General features: G+C 40.2%; 1 protein-coding gene across 1 annotated transcript in view; it reads left to right on the forward strand.

The window, feature by feature from the left end:
* The window catches only part of Atad5 (ATPase family AAA domain containing 5), a 55,181-nt gene that overhangs the window by 15,214 nt on the left and 20,971 nt on the right, over positions 1 to 18,996 (forward strand). Inside the window, exons 5-13 of the mRNA XM_059271315.1 lie at positions 205 to 331; positions 2,645 to 2,726; positions 8,903 to 9,087; positions 11,496 to 11,650; positions 12,770 to 12,929; positions 13,441 to 13,629; positions 16,076 to 16,172; positions 17,653 to 17,732; positions 18,155 to 18,294. Of these exons, the coding sequence (XP_059127298.1) occupies positions 205 to 331; positions 2,645 to 2,726; positions 8,903 to 9,087; positions 11,496 to 11,650; positions 12,770 to 12,929; positions 13,441 to 13,629; positions 16,076 to 16,172; positions 17,653 to 17,732; positions 18,155 to 18,294 (1,215 nt within the window). The remainder of the gene's footprint in view (positions 1 to 204; positions 332 to 2,644; positions 2,727 to 8,902; positions 9,088 to 11,495; positions 11,651 to 12,769; positions 12,930 to 13,440; positions 13,630 to 16,075; positions 16,173 to 17,652; positions 17,733 to 18,154; positions 18,295 to 18,996) is intronic.

Below are 18,996 nucleotides of genomic sequence, written 5' to 3' on the forward strand. Positions count from 1 at the left end.
GAAATTCCTTCAGTTTTATTGTCAGACCTTAATCTGTAAAAGTTGTTGTCAAAGTGTGTGTTACCAGGTATGTATGTATGTGAAAACAACCTAGCTCAGAACTGTCTGAGGCTTAGGTATTCCCTGGGGTTATTGGAATCGCTTATGGACAAGGGAAATACACTGTATTAAAGTGTTGTTTTTTTCTTCCTTATTTTGTCTTAGGATTCTGTAATACTAATAGATTCAAGTCCAACTTCTGTAAAGCAACCAGAGAAAAATCAGAAGAAACTTAAGAATTTGAATGATGTACTAGGAAAAAAACTTAACAAGCCTTCTAAAAATGTCCCTGGTAATTGGATTTAATATGGTTTGATGAATAGTAGAGTGTTTGGGGGCAATTAATTCTGAGATTTCTGGTGCAAAGTTAATGTCATATCCCATAAAATAGGAAATTTAGGTGTTTTGTTTGTTTCTTTTCTTTTCTTTGAGACAGGTTGTCAGAGATCTGTCTGCCTCTGCCTATGAAGTGGTGGCATTAAAGGCATGTCTAGCTTTGTTTTGTTTTGTGAGTCAGGATTTCCTATCACCAGACTAGTTACTTACTATGTAGTTGAGGCCGGCCTTGAACTCCTCATCTTCCTGTGTCCACCTTCAAGTGCTGGGATTATAGTGTATGCCACCTTGCCTGCCTAATTATTTCCATTTTGATAAGTAAAGTTTTGAGGTAGAGCCCTTGCCTAGTAAGCGCAAGGCCCTGGGTTCGGTCCTCAGCTCCGGGGGGTGGGGTGGGGAGTAGGGGATGGGGGGAGAGTGGGCAGATTTTTTTTTTTTGAGCAAGTGTTTCAAAGAAAAATTGAGAATCTTATTTTTTAAACTTTGTTTTGGCACATATATCAAATTTTTCTGTGTTCATTAAAACATTTCCTTATAGCTGGGTGTGGTGGCACACTCTTTTCATCCCAGTACTTGGGAAGCAGAGGCAGGTGGATCTTTGTGAGTTTGAAGCCAGCCTGGTCTACGGAGTGAGTTCTAGAACAGCCAGAACTACACAGAGAGACCCTGTCTTGAAAAAACAAACCAAACCAAAAAAAAATTTCCTCACTATTATTATCATGTTTTGTCTTTTTTTTTTAAAAATATTTATTTATTTATTATGTATACAGTATTTTGCCTGCATGTATCCCTGCAGACCAGAAGAGGGCGCCAGTTCTCATTACAGATGGTTGTGAGCCTCCATGTGGTTGCTGGGAATTGAACTCAGGACCTTTGGAAGAGCAAGTTGGAAGAGCAAGCAGTGCTCTTAACCTCTGAGCCATCTCTCCAGCCCAGTGTTTTGTCTTTTTAAGACAGAGTTCCTCTGTGTAGCCCTGGCTATCCTGGAACTAGCTCTGTAGACCAGGCTGGCCTGGAACTCAAAAGAGATCTGCCTGCCTGTGCCTCCCAATGCTAGGATTAAGGACGTGCACCACCACTGCCTGGTACATTTCTTTTTTTTTTTTTTATTGATTGATTTGTGTGTTCCCATGTGAGGATGTAAGACAATTTCAGGTGTGAGTCCTCACCTTCTACTGTGGCTTATACATGAGCTTCAGGGATACAGCCTGGTTTGTCACTCTCTACCTACTGAGCCATCTGTACAGCCCTCAATTTTTTTTAGTAAGATTTATTTATTTTTTTAACTATTTATTTTTAAAGGTTTATTTATGTATTATATGTTTGAGTGCTGTATCTGCATGTACAACTTTATGGCAGAAGAAGACATCAGATTCCACTATAGATGGTTGTGAGCCACCATGTGGTCGCTGGGAATTGAACTCAGGACCTCTGGAAGAGCAGCCAGTGCTCTCAACCTCTGAGCCATCTCTACAGCCCCAACTATTTATTTATTGAAACATGGTCTCTCTTCATATCCTACCTGGCCTGGAACTCATTGTGTAGAACAGGCTGGCCTTGAACTCAAATCAGCCTGCCTTTGCCTTCCAAGAGCTGGGATTAAAGGTGTGCACCACCTTGCCCAGCTTTATATTTATTTTTTAATTTTTTTGTTTTTTGAGACAGGGTTTTCTGTGTAGCTTTGTGCCTTCACTGGAACTCACTCTGTAGCCCAGGCTGGCCATAATGGACCCCGGCACACCACCACTGCCCGGCTTTATTTTTGTCATGTGTGATTGTATCTGTGTATGTGTGCTACTTGTGTGTGGTGGCGAAGAGGCCTGAAGAGAGCTTCTTTCCCTGGAGCTGGAATTACAGAAGTGAGTCTTCCAGTGTGGGTGTTGGTTACCAAACTCAGGTCCTCTGGAAGAGCTCTGTGTACTCTTAACTGCTAAGCCCTCTCTCTAGCCCCTGTTTTGTTTGTTTTTAACATTAAAACATTTAAAATGTTGAGGTATTTCCCTAGACATACTAAACAAAATTTTAAGATGTACATTATAGGATTCTGTAGTTAAAAATGAAAGATTCCCAGGGGGTTCCAATATCATCAAGTTGATGAAACATTATTATACAGCATTTTTATAATTAAAAAGGGTTTTTTTGTTTTTTTCCTTTTTTTAATTTTAATTTTTATTTATATATTTTTTTAATTAAAAAGTTTTTAAAGGTAACTGAAGGTCAGTGGGGATGCTAAACATTTAATACTAACCCAAGTATTGATTTTTCTAAGGAAAAATGAAAATTGCTCCTTTATTTCTTGCCAAAAAGACTAAGAGAACAGCCATTCCTGTCCTTGATTTGGATGAAAGCAGGTCAGTCCAATACAAATATATAAATATTTTATGGAATACAAGTTTTATTTATTTGTTTATTTTAATTATATGTCAATGACTATTTGAAATCTCTTTATTTTACATGTGCATATATGTGTGGTGTATATATATATATATATATATATATATATATAGCATATTTTTGGGTATCTGTGCTCACACGTGTGTGTGTGTGTGTGTGTGTGTGTGTGTGTGTGTGTGTGCCTGTGTGCAGTTATTCATGTGTGTGTAAATGGAGGTCAGGAGTCTTCCTCCATTACCCAGCTTTTCTGTGGGTGTTGGGCATTGCAGCTCCAGTCTCCACACTGACATGGCAAGTGCTTTACCCACCTGAATCTTTTCCCCAGCCCTCTGGTGAAGTTTTAAAACATGCTATTGATGATGCTTGCACTACTGTTGAAGGTCTTAGGGTTTTGTCAAGGCTTTGGGGCTATTTCACATAAAATAGCAGAAGAATTAAAAACAAACCCCAAAGTGTCAAACTTTGTTCATGACCCTCATTCAATAAAATGTCTACAATGTATCAGGCACTATTTTTGGCACTAGGAATGTAAAGGGAAACACAGTGCCTGTCCTTGTGAAGCTTATAGTCTCCAGAGGGAATACAGCCTATAAACATCAACTGGCTTAACAAATGAAAAGTTGACATTTGCTAAGGAAGGGCACAAAATATTATTAGTTTATATTAGAGAGTTTTTTTTCTGGTCATTTCACTGACAAAATGATACCTGACCTCTGAAGGAAAAACAGCAGCTCTTCAAGGGGAGGGGGAGTGTTCTAGTCAGAGGGAACTCTCTGCACAGTACCTGAGGCTGTAAGGAATGTGCTAAGTACCAATGATAGGAAGAATGCTAGTGTGACTTGAGCACCAGAGCAGGAGCGAAATGTGAGATTAACTCGAGAAATAGGGACCAGCCAGTAGGAGACCATAGATGCCATGCTAAAGAATTTGCTAACAATGACACAAATACACACAAAGAGATTTAGGCATGAGTACACCTGTAAACAGATATGGATTGTGAATGTTTAATGTGCCTACTAGATGAGTCTTATGATTGCACAAAGAGCAGGATACAGGTTGGGGGGTACCTTGTCTAACATACAGGGAGCCCCAGGTTTAATTCCTAGCACTGCATAAATTGGGTGTGAAGATACACACTATAATCCCAGCCCTTGGGAGACTGGGGCAGAGGTTCAGGGCTATCTTCAGCTACATAGGGAACTTGAGGCCAGCCCAGGATACATCAGACCCTGTTTTTTGTTTATTTGTCTAAAAGAGTAGAATGAAAAAGAAGTTGAAGGAGATGTAGGAGTACAGGTGTGAGGTGGTGGAGATGAAAGCTAGGGTGGTGGAAATGATATATGAATCGATTTTGGAAGATAAATTTGTATGAGGTTGTGTGTATATGTGTGTTTTCCCCAGTACTAGAAATTGAACAGAGGACCTTGGACTAGGCAAGCACTCTGCCATTGAACCACATCCCAGCCATCTATTTGCTTGAGACAGGGTCTTGCTAAGTTACCTTGGCAGGCCCTTTATCCTCAGCCTCATGAATATAGGCATATGCCACCATAGCTGGTGAAATTTTTCATGATTACTAGGTTTGGGGTTAGGCCTGGGTGCATCTTTTACTCCAGAAAAGTTATATATATATATATTGATTTTCTCTATTAATGCCACCACCTTCATGACAAGAGATTATTATTTAGATTACTTATTCTTACTCTTCTTTTTTTTTTTTTAAAGATTTATTTATTATGTATACAGTGTTCTGCCTGCATGTATGCCTGAAGGCCAGAAGAGGGTACCAGATCTCATTACAGATGGTTGTGAGCCACCATGTGGTTGCTGGGAATTGAACTCAGGACCTCTGGAAGAGTGTCAGTGCTCTTAACCTCTGAACCATCTCTCCAGCTTCTTACTCTTAAAGATTTACATATTGTCTTAGTCACTATCTAATGCTGTAAAGAGACACATTATGAAAGAAAGCATTTAATTGGGGGCTTCCTTACAGTTTTAGAGGGTGTACCAGGCTTTTTCTTTTGGGGCCACCAACCAGCTCCCAAAACATGACATGGAGACTTCTTTTTAGTTATGAATGCTTGGCCTAGCTTAGGTTTTTTCTGACTAGCTCTTTTAACTTAATCTGTTTCTCTTCATCTACCTTTTGCCTCGGGCTTTTTACTTTTCTTTCCTTCCGTCTATCTTACTTTCACTGCTTTTTCAGTCTGTCTGTCTGGCAGCTGCCTGGCTTCTTGCCTTAGGCTTGTCGCTCTCTTTTTCCTCATTCTCCTCTTCCTTCTCCAGCCTAGATTTCTCCTCCTATTTATTCTCTCTTCCCTCCAGCCCTGCCTATCCTTTCTCTTGCCCAGCTATTGGCTGTTCAGCTCTTTATTAAACTAATGGGGTGCCTTAAGCAGGCAAGGTGAAACAAACGCAACACGTCTTTACATAATTAAACAAATGCAGCATAAACAAAAGTAACATGCCTTTACACAGTTAAAATATTGTTCTGCAGCACAAACAAATGAAGCACACCTTTGCCCAGTTAAAATACTATTCCACAACAAGAGGGTGCGTCCATTATCATCATGGCAGGAGCATGGCTGCATGGGACAAGTGCTGGAGCAGTAGCTGAGAGCCACATCATGATCTGTAGGCAGAGAGAAAGAGAGATGCTCTGAGTTTTGCATGGGCTTTTGAAACCTCAGCGCCCACCTCCAGTAACACACCTCCTCAAACAAGGCCACACCTCCTAATCCTTTCAAATAGTGCCACACCCTGCTGACTAATCATTCAAATATAGGAGCCTGTGGGGGCCAGTCTTATTCAAACCATTACACATATTCAAACTATTTTATCTATTTTTATTTATGTGTATGTGTCTGTACCTGCTTGTCTGTATGTACAACATGCATACCAGTGCCTGAGGAGGTCTGAAGAGGGCATCAGATCTCTGAAGCTGGAGTTACCGGTGGTTGTGAGCCGCTCAGCACTCAGTGTAGGTGCTGGGAACTGAGCTTGTGTCTTCTGCAAGAGCAGCAAGTTCTCTTGACCACTGAGCCACCTCTCCAGCCCATTAATACTCTTATTTCTGTTAACTGTATTAGTTTTGTGTCTTGTCATATGTTAGTTTTTTCCAGAACTGCACATAAATTTTAAATGTATATATATTTTTTGTGTCTGACTGCTTTTGCTTAGTACACACACAGACACAGAGTTATGGACACATTCCCACCTCCTTCCCTCCCTCTTTAAGAGATGCCATGTTGTCCAGTCTGGCTTCAAATTTCTGGGTTCAAGCAAAGCATGCCTCAGCTTTCTGGGACTGTAGGAGGTGCATGGCACCGTGGTTGGCCCTTCTTCTTCTTCTTCTCCTTCTTCTTCTTCTTCTTCTTCTTCTTCTTCTTCTTCTTCTTCTTCTTCTTCTTCTTCTTCCTATTATTATTATTATTATTATTATTATTATTATTATTATTATTATTATTATTATGCGTGCCCAGTACCACATAGGGCAATACATACCCAGGGTAAGTAAACAGTTTGAGTTGTAACAAATGTGCACATTTGTAATCACCATTGCAATAAAGATAGAGAACGTTCTCATGAATCTCAAAAAAGTTCCCTTGGCCTCTTTGCAGCTATCCCTGCCCTCACTACATAGCCCGGGCAGTTCTGGGACTGACAGTCCTTCCACCTCTGCTGTTTGCCAGCACAATAAGTCTTTCAGGGGAGGGCACACATGTTTAAGTCAGGGCACAACTTTGTGGAGTAGGTCCTTTCCTACCTTTATGTGGGTTCCAGGCACTGAATTCAGGTCACCAGGCTTGCATGGCAAGTACTTTACCTGCTGAGCCATCTTGCCAGATGTGATTTTTTTTGTTTGTTTGTTTTATTGAGATTTTTCATGTACTACAGGCTGGCCTTGAACTTACTATATAGTCAAAGATGACCTTGAACTCCTAATTCTCCTGCTTCCTTCCAAGTGCTAGAGTTACAGACATGTACCACCATACACAGCCATAATAAAGCTGTCTTTATAAATTATCTAGATTCACTGGATAGTAGTGGTGCACGCCTTTAATCCCAGCACTCTGGAGGCAGAGGCAGGCGGATCTCTGTGCTCGAGGCCAATCTGGTCTACAGAGTGAGTTCCAGGACAGACAGGGCTACACAGAGAAACCAACTATCCAGCTCTGAGGTTGACTCTTTAAATAAATAAAATAACCATTATTTTTATTTATGTATATGTGTGTGTGTCTGTGTGATTATATACCTTATGGGTGTGGGTGTCCTCAGAGGCTAGCCGAGGAGCTCAGAGCTCTTGGAATTTGAGTTATAGGCAGTTGTGAGCTTCCTGATACGGATACTGAGAACCAAATTCAGGTCCTCTAGAAGAGCAACAAGTGCTCTTAACTGCTAAGCTGTCTCTCCTGCCCCAGTCAATTCTTCTCATTTGGCTTAAGACTCATCTTCCCCTCACTTTTTACTCAAAGAAGAAAGGAGCACAGATGTAGAATTTTTTTTTTTAGCCTTGTAAAACTTACCAGCCCTAATTTGTATAGAAAGTTTTAGTCCTTTTATATAAGGAAGGCTAGGAAGGATGCGTAACCTGTGATATACCACCGCATTCTTTCTACCTTCCACCACTCCAACTTCCTAGTCTCCTCCACCCTCACACTTCTCTCCATATCAGTTTAAGATTACTGTGATTCATAACCTCAGAAGAAGCCAAGTAAAGGTGAAGATCCTCAGTTTTCTGTTACTGGAAACAGTACTGCTGTATGGTTGTTATTATTTGAGGTCTCTATGTAGCCTGCCTGATCTGGAACTTAAAACAGTTCACCTGCCTCAGCCTCCTGAATGCTAGGATTACAGGTGTGTACCACTACACCCAGCTTCTGTTTCTTTTCGTTAGTGGTGCTGGAGATTGAACGTAGGCCCTTGTATATGCTAGGGAAAGGTTCTCCCAGCGAGCTGTTGTGTTAAGTTCTGAATGTGACACTAACTTTGTTTTTCTGGTATAATATACATGCTTATTTAATAACAACAACCCTCGTGCTGGGGGTGTAATTCACAGGTAGAGTGCCTGAGTCATAGTACAACCCCGAGTTGGCTTTCTAGCCCCACACCAAACAACAGGGACAACGAAGAAAACTCCCATCTGAGGAGAGTCCCAGTTAGTTAGCATTTTGATTGGTGTCTTTTAAAACGGGGTTGTTTTTTTTAAAATCTATACATATTGGTCTTATTTAATTTTCTAACATGACTAGATAAGCAAAAGAGAATTTTACCAGCTAATTTATTGGGTGTGCTTAATTTTGAAATTTTTTTTAGATTTCATTTGTATGTGTGTGCATATGCACAAGACTGCCTGTCTGTCTGTGCTGGTGCATGCATACGCTGGCATGGGTGCGAAGGTGAGAGGAAATTGTGAGTTGATTCTTTTCTCTATGTGAGTTCCAAGGATGGAACTCAAGTTGTCATGCTTGTGTGGCAAGTGCTTTTACCAATGAGCCATCTCACTAGCTTGAAGATAAAATTTTAAAATGTTTGTTTTCTAGAAAATTTGTTCTTTAAATTTTTGCATTTATTTATTTACTTATTTGTGTGTATGGTGTGTGTGGAGGGCAGAGATTTGGGTTTTTTCCTACTATCATGTTGGTCCTGGAGATTGATTTGAATCATCAGTCTTCGTAACAAGTGCCTTTACCTGCTGACCCTCACACTGGCCCTACATAGTTTATTCTTCACCTCACTTTATGTATGTGTGTATGTATCTATCTATCTATTTATTTATTTAATTTGAGGCAGCGTCTTGTTCTGTAGCTCTGGCTCTCCTGGAACTTACTATGTAGACTTGTCTGGTATTGAACTCACAAGAGATCCTCCTCCCTTGGCCTCCTGAATGCTGGGATTCAAGGCATGTACCACTACACCTGACTATTTTTAAAATTATTTATATTACATCTATTTATTTACTTACATTTGTATAAACACACATGCCACAGCATGCATGTGGAGATCAGAAAACAATTTGTGGAGCTGATTCCTCCATGTTGTGGGTCCTGGGCAGTTGAACTCAGGTTGTCAATTTATTCCTTTAGGTACTTATAACTTTTGCTTTTATTTTTTTAAATAATTTTCTTCAAAGTCAAGATTCATCAGAACAAACTCAGGATTGTGATGTACAATTTAGAGCAAAGCGTGATTTTCTACGGAGTGGTTTGCCAGATTTACTGAAACGACAGATTGCAAAGAAAGCTGCTGCACTCGATGTTTACAATGCAATGAGTACCAGTTTCCAGAGGGTTGTTCATGTCCAACAGAAGGATGATGGTAAGTTTGTTTAGTGTGTGTGTGTGTGTGTGTGTGTGTGTGTGTGTGTGTGTGTGTGTATGTATGTATGTATGTATGGGTTTTTTTTTATTTATTTAGACGGGGTCTCTCTGTTTAGCCTGGCTGTCCTAGAACTCTCTACGAAGACCAGGCTGGCCTCAAATGTATTTATTTTTGAGCCAGGGTCTTATTCTGTAGCCCAGTCTGGCCTTGAACTTATGTATCCTAGGCCTGAAACTTAGCAGTACTTCTGCTTTAGCCTCAGTATACCCTATAGTCCCACTATAGCCCCAAAAGCCTCAAAGTATGAATGCTCCTGTTGTCAGCTTTCAGGTGTTAGAATAACAGGTGTGTGCCACTGTACTTAAAACTTAGCCTCACTTTTACCTTATTGTGCTGAGGATCAAACCCCTCGCTCCCATATGCAGCCAGGTATTCTATCATCTAAGGACCTTCCCCTGTCCCCCCCCACCTCCTCATCTTTTTTCTTTTTCTTTTTTTTTTTTTTTTTAGCTTTTCGGGACAGGGTTTCTCTGTGTAGCCCTGGCTGTCCTGGATCTGCTTTGTAAACCAGACTGGTATCAAACTCAGAGATCCGCCTGCTTCTGCCTCCCAAGTGCTGGGATTAAAGGCTTGTGCCATCACCGCCTGGGCTGATACTCTGCTTTTTTTTTTTTAACAAGAAAAAGAGCTGGCGAAATGACTTAGTGGTTAGGAACACTTATTGCTCTTGCAGAGGACCTAGGTCTGAGTTCAAGAACCCACATTGAGGCTCATAACCATCTGTAATTCCAGCTCCAGGAGATCAGGTTTCCTCCTGCATTCAGGTAGGAAAAGCCCTCTCCTGTCCTCAATGAGCACCTGTACACACATGCTACACATACATTCATGCAGGCACACACACATAAAAATAAAATAATCCCAATATTTAGGAGATAGAAAAGGAGAAACTCTGAGTTCAAGGCTAGCCTGGTCTACATAGCATGTTCCAGGACAGCTAGAGCTACATTATAAGACCCTGTCATTAAAAAAAGAAAGAAATGCTTTTTAAAAATTAATAAACTTTATCAGGCCGTGGTGGCACACGCCTTTAATCCCAGCACTTGGAAGGCAGAGACAGTCGGATCTCTGAGTTCGAGGCCAGCCTGGGCTACCAAGTGAGTTCCAGGAAAGGCGCAAAGCTACACAAAGAAACCCTGTCTTGAACAAACAAAGAAACAAACAAAATTAATAAATTTTTTGTTTTTTTTTTTTTATTTCTCAAGACATGTTTTCTCTATGTAGCCTTGGCTGGCCTCGAACTCACAGATATCTGCCTTCCTCTGCCTATTAAGTCCTGGGATTATTAAAGGTGTGTGCCACTGCCACCCAGCAATAAATAAAACATTTAAAAAGAAGAATGGGGTAGGTTTTTTGGTTTTATATCATTCTTGGTGATTTTAGTGATTACAAGTATATTTTACCTGTTTTTCCCTAATTCCTGGACTTGTTTAATGATGATGCTCCCATGCAGAGCAAAGAAGGCCAAGTGATTTTTATTATCCCTTGTCATCCTTCCCTCCCTGATATAAGGGACCTTGAATGAATACTGTTGTGTTTTTTTTTTTTTAAGATTGATTTATTTATTATGTACACAGAAGAGGGCGTCAGATCTCATTACAGATGGTTGTGAGCCACCATGTAGGTCCTGGGAATTGAACTCAGGACCTCTGGAAGAACAGTCAGTGCTCTTAACCTCTGAGTCATCTCTCCAGCCTGAATGAATGCTGTTTTAATATTTAAATTTGGGCTTGTTGTAAGGCTGGATCTGAGAACTGTAGTTCATGGCCTGTCCAGTACATAGCAGGTTAGTGCCAGCCTGGGCTCCGTAGTGAGGCTCTGTCTAACAACAAACAAACAAAAAAATCAAACCCTTAGACAGACTCTAAATCAGAATGCTAAATAGCCCCTTGGTTTTTGAAACTACATATCAAAGTTGATTTTAAAAGAAATGAGCTTGCTGGTATTTGGTCATTTTTGACAAATTAAAGAGAAGATGAGGTAATTTTTATCAGCTGTTTTTTGGTAGGGGTCTGCTATGAAGCCTAGGTAAGTAAGCCTTGCTCTGTCAGTCCTGTCTCCACCTCTCAAGTGCTGGTATTATAGGAGTGTACCATGGCATGGCCAAGCTGTGCTTCTTGTTCATGGTGTATTCACTTGGGTGTTTGGTATTTTTGTTTGAACCATACAGCTGCTTTCATTGGCTTGCTTGCTGGGATTTTTGCTTTTGTTGTTGTTGTTTGGTATTGCTGAGAGTTGAACTCAGAGTCTCATATATCAGACTTGTCAGGCCTTTTCATGTTTGCATGGTTGATAGTCTGTAAAGGAATAGTGTATAAATTCGGATGCTTTTCTGTTTTTTTTTTTAGAGTATTGGTTATGGCATTTGAAGCCACCGTCTTGCCCTCTGTTAACTGAATTTAAAGAATTGAATACTAAAGTAACAGATCTCTCAAAATGTGTTGTTGCTCTTGGTGAATTTTCAACATTGAATTCAAATCTAAGAAGTAATTCTGCTGTTGTGGTAAGTTCAGAGAAAACATCCATGATTCCATGAATTACTCTTTCCTAGCTTTCAGAAGAAAACACTGGCTATCGACTGTTTAGCCTAGAGGTTCTTCTTTTCCTAGGCTCTAGTTTTAAAAACAAATCTAATTAAAATACAGTCTCAGCCAGGCAACGGTGGTGCATACCTTTAATCTCAGCACTCAAGGAGAGGCAGGAGGATTTCTGAGTTCAAGGCCAGCTTGGTCTACAGGGGTAGTTCCAGGACAGCTAAGGCTACATAATGAAACCATGTCTCAAAAAACAAAAAAGAAAAAGAGAAATACATACTCTCTTTAAATAGTCATAGAGCTTTAAAGATATATATAAATTTTATGTGTTCCTGAGTGCATGTATGCATACCATGTATGTACAGGTGCCCACAGAGACCAGAAGGGGCATGACATGCCCTAGAACTGGAGTTAACAGGCAGTTGTGAGTCACCTAATGTTGGTGCTGGGAGCTGAAGCCATGTCCTCTTCCAGAACAACAGAATGCTCCTAACGACTGAGCCATCTCTCTAGCCCCTCACAGAGCTTAAAACATCAGAATAATTCATAATAGAGCCAGGCATGTGGATAAGTATAAACCAAGCACTTGGAAGGCTAAGACATGAAGATGATGAATTTAAGACCAGCTTGGGCTATATACTGAAGTCTTTTGTCTTTATTTTTATTTAATTTTGAGAAAGGGTTTCAACCTCACTATGTTGCATTGGCTGGCATGGAGCTCATTGTGTAGACCAAGCTGGCCTCAGACTCACAGAGATCCACCTGCCTCTGGGATTGAAGGTGTACACCTGTGCCTGGCAAGACTCTACTTTAAAAAAGAAAAGAATAAAAAATCATTTTAATAGAATATTAGATTATATAGCACATTTAAATACTTTGTAAGCCAGAACTAATATATAAAGTACAATTAATTGAAAGTAGAGAATAAATATATGAAGTAGGTCCTTCCAAAGCTAAACTTTTGTGTTTAGTGACTAAAGCTAATATTCCATTGATAGTGACTTTCTGGGCAGGAAGCATTTGGTAGTGTTGCAGCTAAGGCAGTAGATGATACGGCTTGTTACTGTACATATTGTTCTTCGTTGCAGTTGATGAGGACAAGGAAGGATTTTACTAAAGAAGTAAGAAATCTTTTGCTGGAGGAAATAACACAGTCAAATCCTGAATTTTCTTTAGGAAAATATTTTCCCTTGCTTCTAAAAAAACAAATTGAGCACCAGGTACTTTCTGAGGGTCATGATAAACAAGGTTAGTGATAATCATTTATGTCTACATTTGAGTTCTCTCTCTCTCTCTCTCTCTCTCTCCCTCTCTCTCCCCCTCTCTCTCTCCTCTCTCTCTCTCCTCTCTCTCTCCTCTCTCTCTCCCCACATTTGAGTTTTGAAAAGATGAAGACCCAGCCTTTGACTCTTAGAAGTGGTTAGCACAGACAGAACTTGGCTGCCACTTGGCAAGGGAGATTGTTTGGTCCTGCTAACTTCCAGATATCCCAACCCAGGCAGATCTAGTTATGTTAAAATGCTAATCATTCATTAATAAGCCTTAAATGAGGTCATTGCAACTTATGTTTCTTGTACAGAAGGCAGTCTAAATGTTAAGGTCTCCAGCTTACTCTAATTATATAACATTTGATTCTTAACTTTTCATCATAATGTTGTAAGACTATAGGATGTTTGAAAGTGATGGGAAGATTATTGGGTATTGAAGATTATTTTTGTTGATTAGTAAGCACACCCATTTCTCTTAATTTCCAAAATAGCAAGTCCACAACTACAGCCTCGTGTCAGTCAAAAAGAAACCAAACGGAAATGTGTGGAAACAGGAAATCACAAGTCAAAAAGAAAGAAACCAAATGAATATTCAGTGAGCCCAGAAGAGATAAAGGAGAAGTCAGAAGATCTTGAGAAAAGAATCAACTCTTCTGGGATAAATCTACATTCTGCCAAAGGTATATTTCTAAATATCTCAGGGAAGAAGCAAACTGCTGTAAGTATATGTAAAATCAAGACAGAAGCAGTAGAAGATGAGGACAGAGTCAGTAGCAGAAACACTGTCCTTTCCTAGCAAATTGGATTTTTTTCCCCTTCTCATCCTAGAACGCTTGATTTTTTTAACCTCTCAATCTCCACCCCATTTTGAGACAGTCTTATGTATCCCAGGCTAATCTCAAACAAAGATGACCTTGAGTTTCCTGCCTCAACCCCCCAAGCCTCAGGACTGTAAGCATGCCATATTTATGCATATTGCCTGGGATTAAACCCAGGCCTTAGTGCATGCTAGGCAAATATTCTACCTACTGAGCCACATTGTGAACCCCTAACCTGTCATCCTTCCTTACCACTCTCCTCATTTTTTTTTTTTTTTGGTGGGGTGTGGTTTTCAAGACAGTGTTTCTCTGTGTGACAGCTCTAGCTGTCCTAGAACTCACTTTGTAGACCAGGCTGGCCTCAAACTCAGAGATCTACCTGCCTCTGCCTCGTGAGTGCTGAGATTAAAGGCACACGCCACCACTGCCCGGCACCCACTCTCCCCATTTTTCAGTCTTCTGATGACCTCCCAAATAGTTGTGTTGGCTCACATAGAAGCATATTAACACATTGGTGTGTAATTTATGGCTTTATTCTGCTCCTCTATATACATGTACTTTTTTTTTTTAGACACAAGGTGCTGCTATGTATCCCTGGCTGGCCTTGAACTTAGGAGTATTAGGATTGTTGGCATCCACCACACTTTCCTTCTACTTAGGCTCTGTTTTTTTAAGCCAGAGATAAGCCAGACCTGGTGGTATGGGCCTGTGATCCAAGTTACTCAGGAAGCAGAGTCAGGAGGATCACAAGTTTAAAGTCTACCTGTGCTATAGAGTTGAGTTCAAGGCCAGCCTGAGAAACTTAGTGAGACCTGTTTCTGGGGCTATGGCTCAGTGGTAGTTCCATCCCCAGCCTTATGAAAAGGAAGGGAGGGAGGGAGGGAAACAAAACCTGTAATCATTCTATTTATATTGTTTTTCAGTATATTTTGCCTTTCTACACATTCTTATTCTATTCAGCATATATGTATACACACACAGACATCTTGTCCAAGACATTCTATTGAGTTAATTTGTTGTTGTTGTGTTCCTTGAGACAGGGTTTCTCTGTCTGTACTGGCTGTCCTGGAATTCACTCTAAAAGCAAGGCTGACCTTGAACTCAGAGATCCTCTTGTCTCTGCCTTCTGAGTACTGAGATTAAAGACATATACCACCACACCAGATTCTATTGAGATGATTTAATTCATCTATTTTATATAAAGTTTATGGAATGTTTTAATGCTTGATATGGCATGTCACCTACCATTTTCTTTAAAAAAAAATTTATTATTTTATTTTATGTGTATGGGTGTTTTTCCTGCATGTGTATCTGTGTATAACATGTGTGGATGGTGCTAGCCAAGGCCAGAAGAGGGCATTGGATCTCCTGGAATTGGAGTTACAGACGGTTGTGAGCCACTGTGTGGGTGCTAGAACAAACTTGTGTCCTCTGGAAGAGCCGCCGGTGCTCTTGACTTCCAGAGAGCCATCTCTCCAGTCCCCTCACCTACTGTGAGGGGTACTGTTATGAACTGATTTCCTTAAGTGTACTGTCACTTTCCTCACCTGTATAAACCCCATTGAGGTTTTGAGTTTTCATTGGTTGGCATATTAGTTTGGAGAGAATTGCCTTCTTGGCAGTCTTCTCTGTCAGAGGTGTATCCGTTGTCTCTTTATTCAGATTGGCTTCATAGATCAGAGCTTGCCTTAGTTCTTTAGCTAGCTTACTGTTTTCTATGCTTCACACTATTCATAATGGTTCATAGTGTCAAATATGGTCATTTAAAATGTAGTTATTAAAAGTTGTAATGCACATACATTACTCCAGCTTTAATTTTTTCTATTTATTTATTTATTTATTTATTTATTTATTTATTTATTTATTTATTTATTTATTTATTTATTTTCCAGAGCTGAGGACTGAACCCAGGGCCTTGTGCTTGCTAGGCAAGAGCTCTATTGAGCTAAATCCCCAACCCTATTTTTTTTTTTTTTTTTTGAGACAGGGTCTCACTATGTAGCATGGGCTGGCCTGGGATTCACTATGTAGATCAGACTAACTTGGTCTAGATTCAGAGATCTACATGCCTCTGCCTCCCGAACACTGAGATTAAAGGTGTGGGACTGGGTTTGTTTTTTTTTTTTTAAGGTGATGAGTTTGGTATCACAAATTTAAATGTAAAGTTTTAAAAATCTTTGCATTTTATAAATAAGATTGTTCCTATAGCTTTTTAAAAATTACATTTATAATAAGGTAAATGTCTAAGAATGTATGCTTATGTCAAGGAATGAATAATACCTTAATGTATTTTTTATTTTTGCTTTAGATTCTGGAACTGAAGACATGCTTTGGACAGAAAAGTACCAGCCTCAGAATTCAAATGAACTCATAGGCAATGAGTTAGCTATCAAAAAGTTATATAGGTTGGTAAAATTTGTAAAAGAATTAAGAAATAGTTTATGAATCTAGTTTTGCAATTTAGACTAAAATTTGGAAACTGCAAAGTAATAATATTACTTGGGAAAGTCTTTTTTTTTTTTTTTTTTTTTTTTTTTTTTTTGGTTTTTCAAGACAGGGTTTCTCTGTGTAGCTTTGGAGCCTGTCTGGATCTTGCTCTGCAGACCAGGCTGGCCTCGAACTCACAGAGGTCCAAAAGGCGTGCGCCGCCGCCGCCGCTGCCGCCACCGCCACCGCCACCGCCACCGCCACCGCCACCGCCACCACCACCTGGCAATTCTTGCTTTCTTACCAGTAGGATTGTGTTACTATTAATTCAGGTCTACAGTTCCAAAGCTAAAATTTACTGGCTTTGTGAAATTCATTATAGTAGAATCTATATTGGTTATTCTTAGGAATTCAAATTACCTTTCCGAAAGCTGGGCATAGTGGTACACATCTTTTTTTTTTTTTTTTTTTTTTTTTTAGTTTTTCGAGACAGGGTTTCTCTGTGTAGTTTTGCGCGCCTTTCCTGGAACTCGTTTTGGAGACCAGACTGGCCTCGAACTCACAGAGATCCGCCTGCCTCTGCCTCCCGAGTGCTGGGATTAAAGGCGTGCGCCACCACGCCCAGCTCAGTGGTACACATCTTTAATCCCAGCAATTGGAAGGCATAGGCAGGTGGATATCTTGTAAGTTCCAGCACAGCCAGAGCTATATAATGTCTCCAAAACAAAACAAACTAAAAAATAAAATTGCCTTTCCAGAACCAGGTCTCATGATGTACTCCTGTAATCCTAATACATGGGGGGCTAGGGAAAGAGAATTATCGTGAGTTCAAGGTCAGTTTGGATAACATAGCCAGACCCTGTCTCAAAAAAATAAACCAGTAGGGATCATCCCACGATGGCTTAGTGAGTAAAGGTGCCTGACAGCCTGAGGCTTTTTGTTTGTTTGTTTATTTTTTGTTTTTTTGAAATAGGGTTTCTCTGTGTAGCTTTGAAGCCTGTGCTGGATCTCACTTTGTAGACCAGGCTGAACTCGAACTCACAAAGATTCCCCTGGCTCTGCCTCCCCAATGCTGGGATTAAAGGTGTGCTCCATCACCACCCTGCGTTGTTTTGTTTTTTGTTTGTTTTTTTTCAGACAGGGTTTCTCTGTGTAGCTTTGCCGCCTTTTCTGGATCTCTAGCTCAGGTTGGTCTCGAACTCAACAGAGATCCGCCTGGCTCTGCCTTCCGAGTGCTGGGATTAAAGGCGTGTGCCACCACTGTCCGTTTTTTGTTTTTTTGTTTTTGTTTTTGTTGTTGTTTTATTTTTGTTTGTTTTTCGAGACATGGTATCTCTGTGTAGCCCTGGCTGTCCAGGAACTCACAGAGAGCCGCCTGCCTCTGCTGGGATTAATGAAGAACTCAACCACCGCCCAGCAGTTCATATTCTTTGTATTAACACTTTTCTTTTATGACAGTTGGTTGAAGGACTGGAAAAGAAGAGCTGAACTGGAAGAAAGACAGAATTCGAAGGCAAAAAGAGATGAAAAACAGGAAGGTATTTTGAGTTATAGTTTTTTTTTATTTCCTTGAACAATTTTTGAGTTAGATAAATTGGCATAAATTTAAGGATTAGTATATACTTGATTTTTAAAAAATTGTTTATTTCTATTTTTATGTGCACTGGTGTTTTGCCTGCATGTATGTCTGTGTGAAGTGTTAGACCCTGGAGTTACAAACAGTTGTGAGCTGCCATGTGAATGCTCGGAATTGAACCCGAATCTCCTGGAAGAGCAATCAGTGCTCTTAACTGCTGAGCCATCTCCCCAATCCTATATTTGATTTTATACTCTTTGAGAATTCACTTTATAGTGTTTATTGGCAAGAACTCTGTGGGATTTAATTGCTATGTTTCATGAGGTAAAAGAGCTACCCAAGCAGTTAATCAATCACTTTACTTGTATTTGAATAATTTTTCAGATTTGTCGGATAGCATGGACTTTAAAGGCAGTTCAGATGATGAAGAGTGTCATCTTTGCAACACTGTTCTTATAACAGGGCCAACGGGAGTGGGAAAAACTGCTGCCGTGTATGCTTGTGCCCAGGAGCTCGGATTTAAGGTTAGTAGTTAGCTATGATGGATGTTAAAATAAGAATAGAGGGCTGGAGAGATGGCTCAGAGGTTAAGAGCACTGCTTGCTCTTCCAAAGGTCCTGAGTTCAATTCCCAGCAACCACATGGTGGCTCACAACCATCTGTAATGAGATCTGGCACCCTCTTCTGGCCTGCAGGGATATGTGCAGACAGAACACTGTATACATAATAAATAAATAAAATCAAAAAAAAAATAAATAAATAAGAATAGAAAAACTTGGCAATGTTCCTGTAGTCCTAGCATTAAACATGGAGGAGCAGAAATCCAAGGCGAGCCTGTGTTAATGAAGCCCTGTTTCAAAAAAGAGAAAAAGGTGATGGGGAGATGACTCAGTTGGAAAAGTGCTTGGAAAAGGACTGAGTTCATATTCCCCAGCACCTGTGAGAAAGCTGCTAAGCAGTGCATTTTTTTTTTTTTTCAGGTTTGTTTTTTTTTTTTTTTTTTTTGGTTTTTTTTTTTTTGGTTTTTCGAGACAGAGTTTCTCTGTGTAGCTTTGCGCCTTTCCTGGAACTCACTTGGTAGCCCAGGCCGGCCTCGAACTCACAGAGATCAGCCTGGTTCTGCCTCCCGAGTGCTGGGATTAAAGGCATGTGCCTCCACCGCCCGGCAGCAGTGCATATTTGTGTCCCAGTGTGGCAATATATTGTGTACCCTAATAAACTTGCCT

This window comes from Peromyscus eremicus, chromosome 8a (assembly GCF_949786415.1).
Source record: "Peromyscus eremicus chromosome 8a, PerEre_H2_v1, whole genome shotgun sequence".
NCBI lineage: Eukaryota > Metazoa > Chordata > Mammalia > Rodentia > Cricetidae > Peromyscus > Peromyscus eremicus.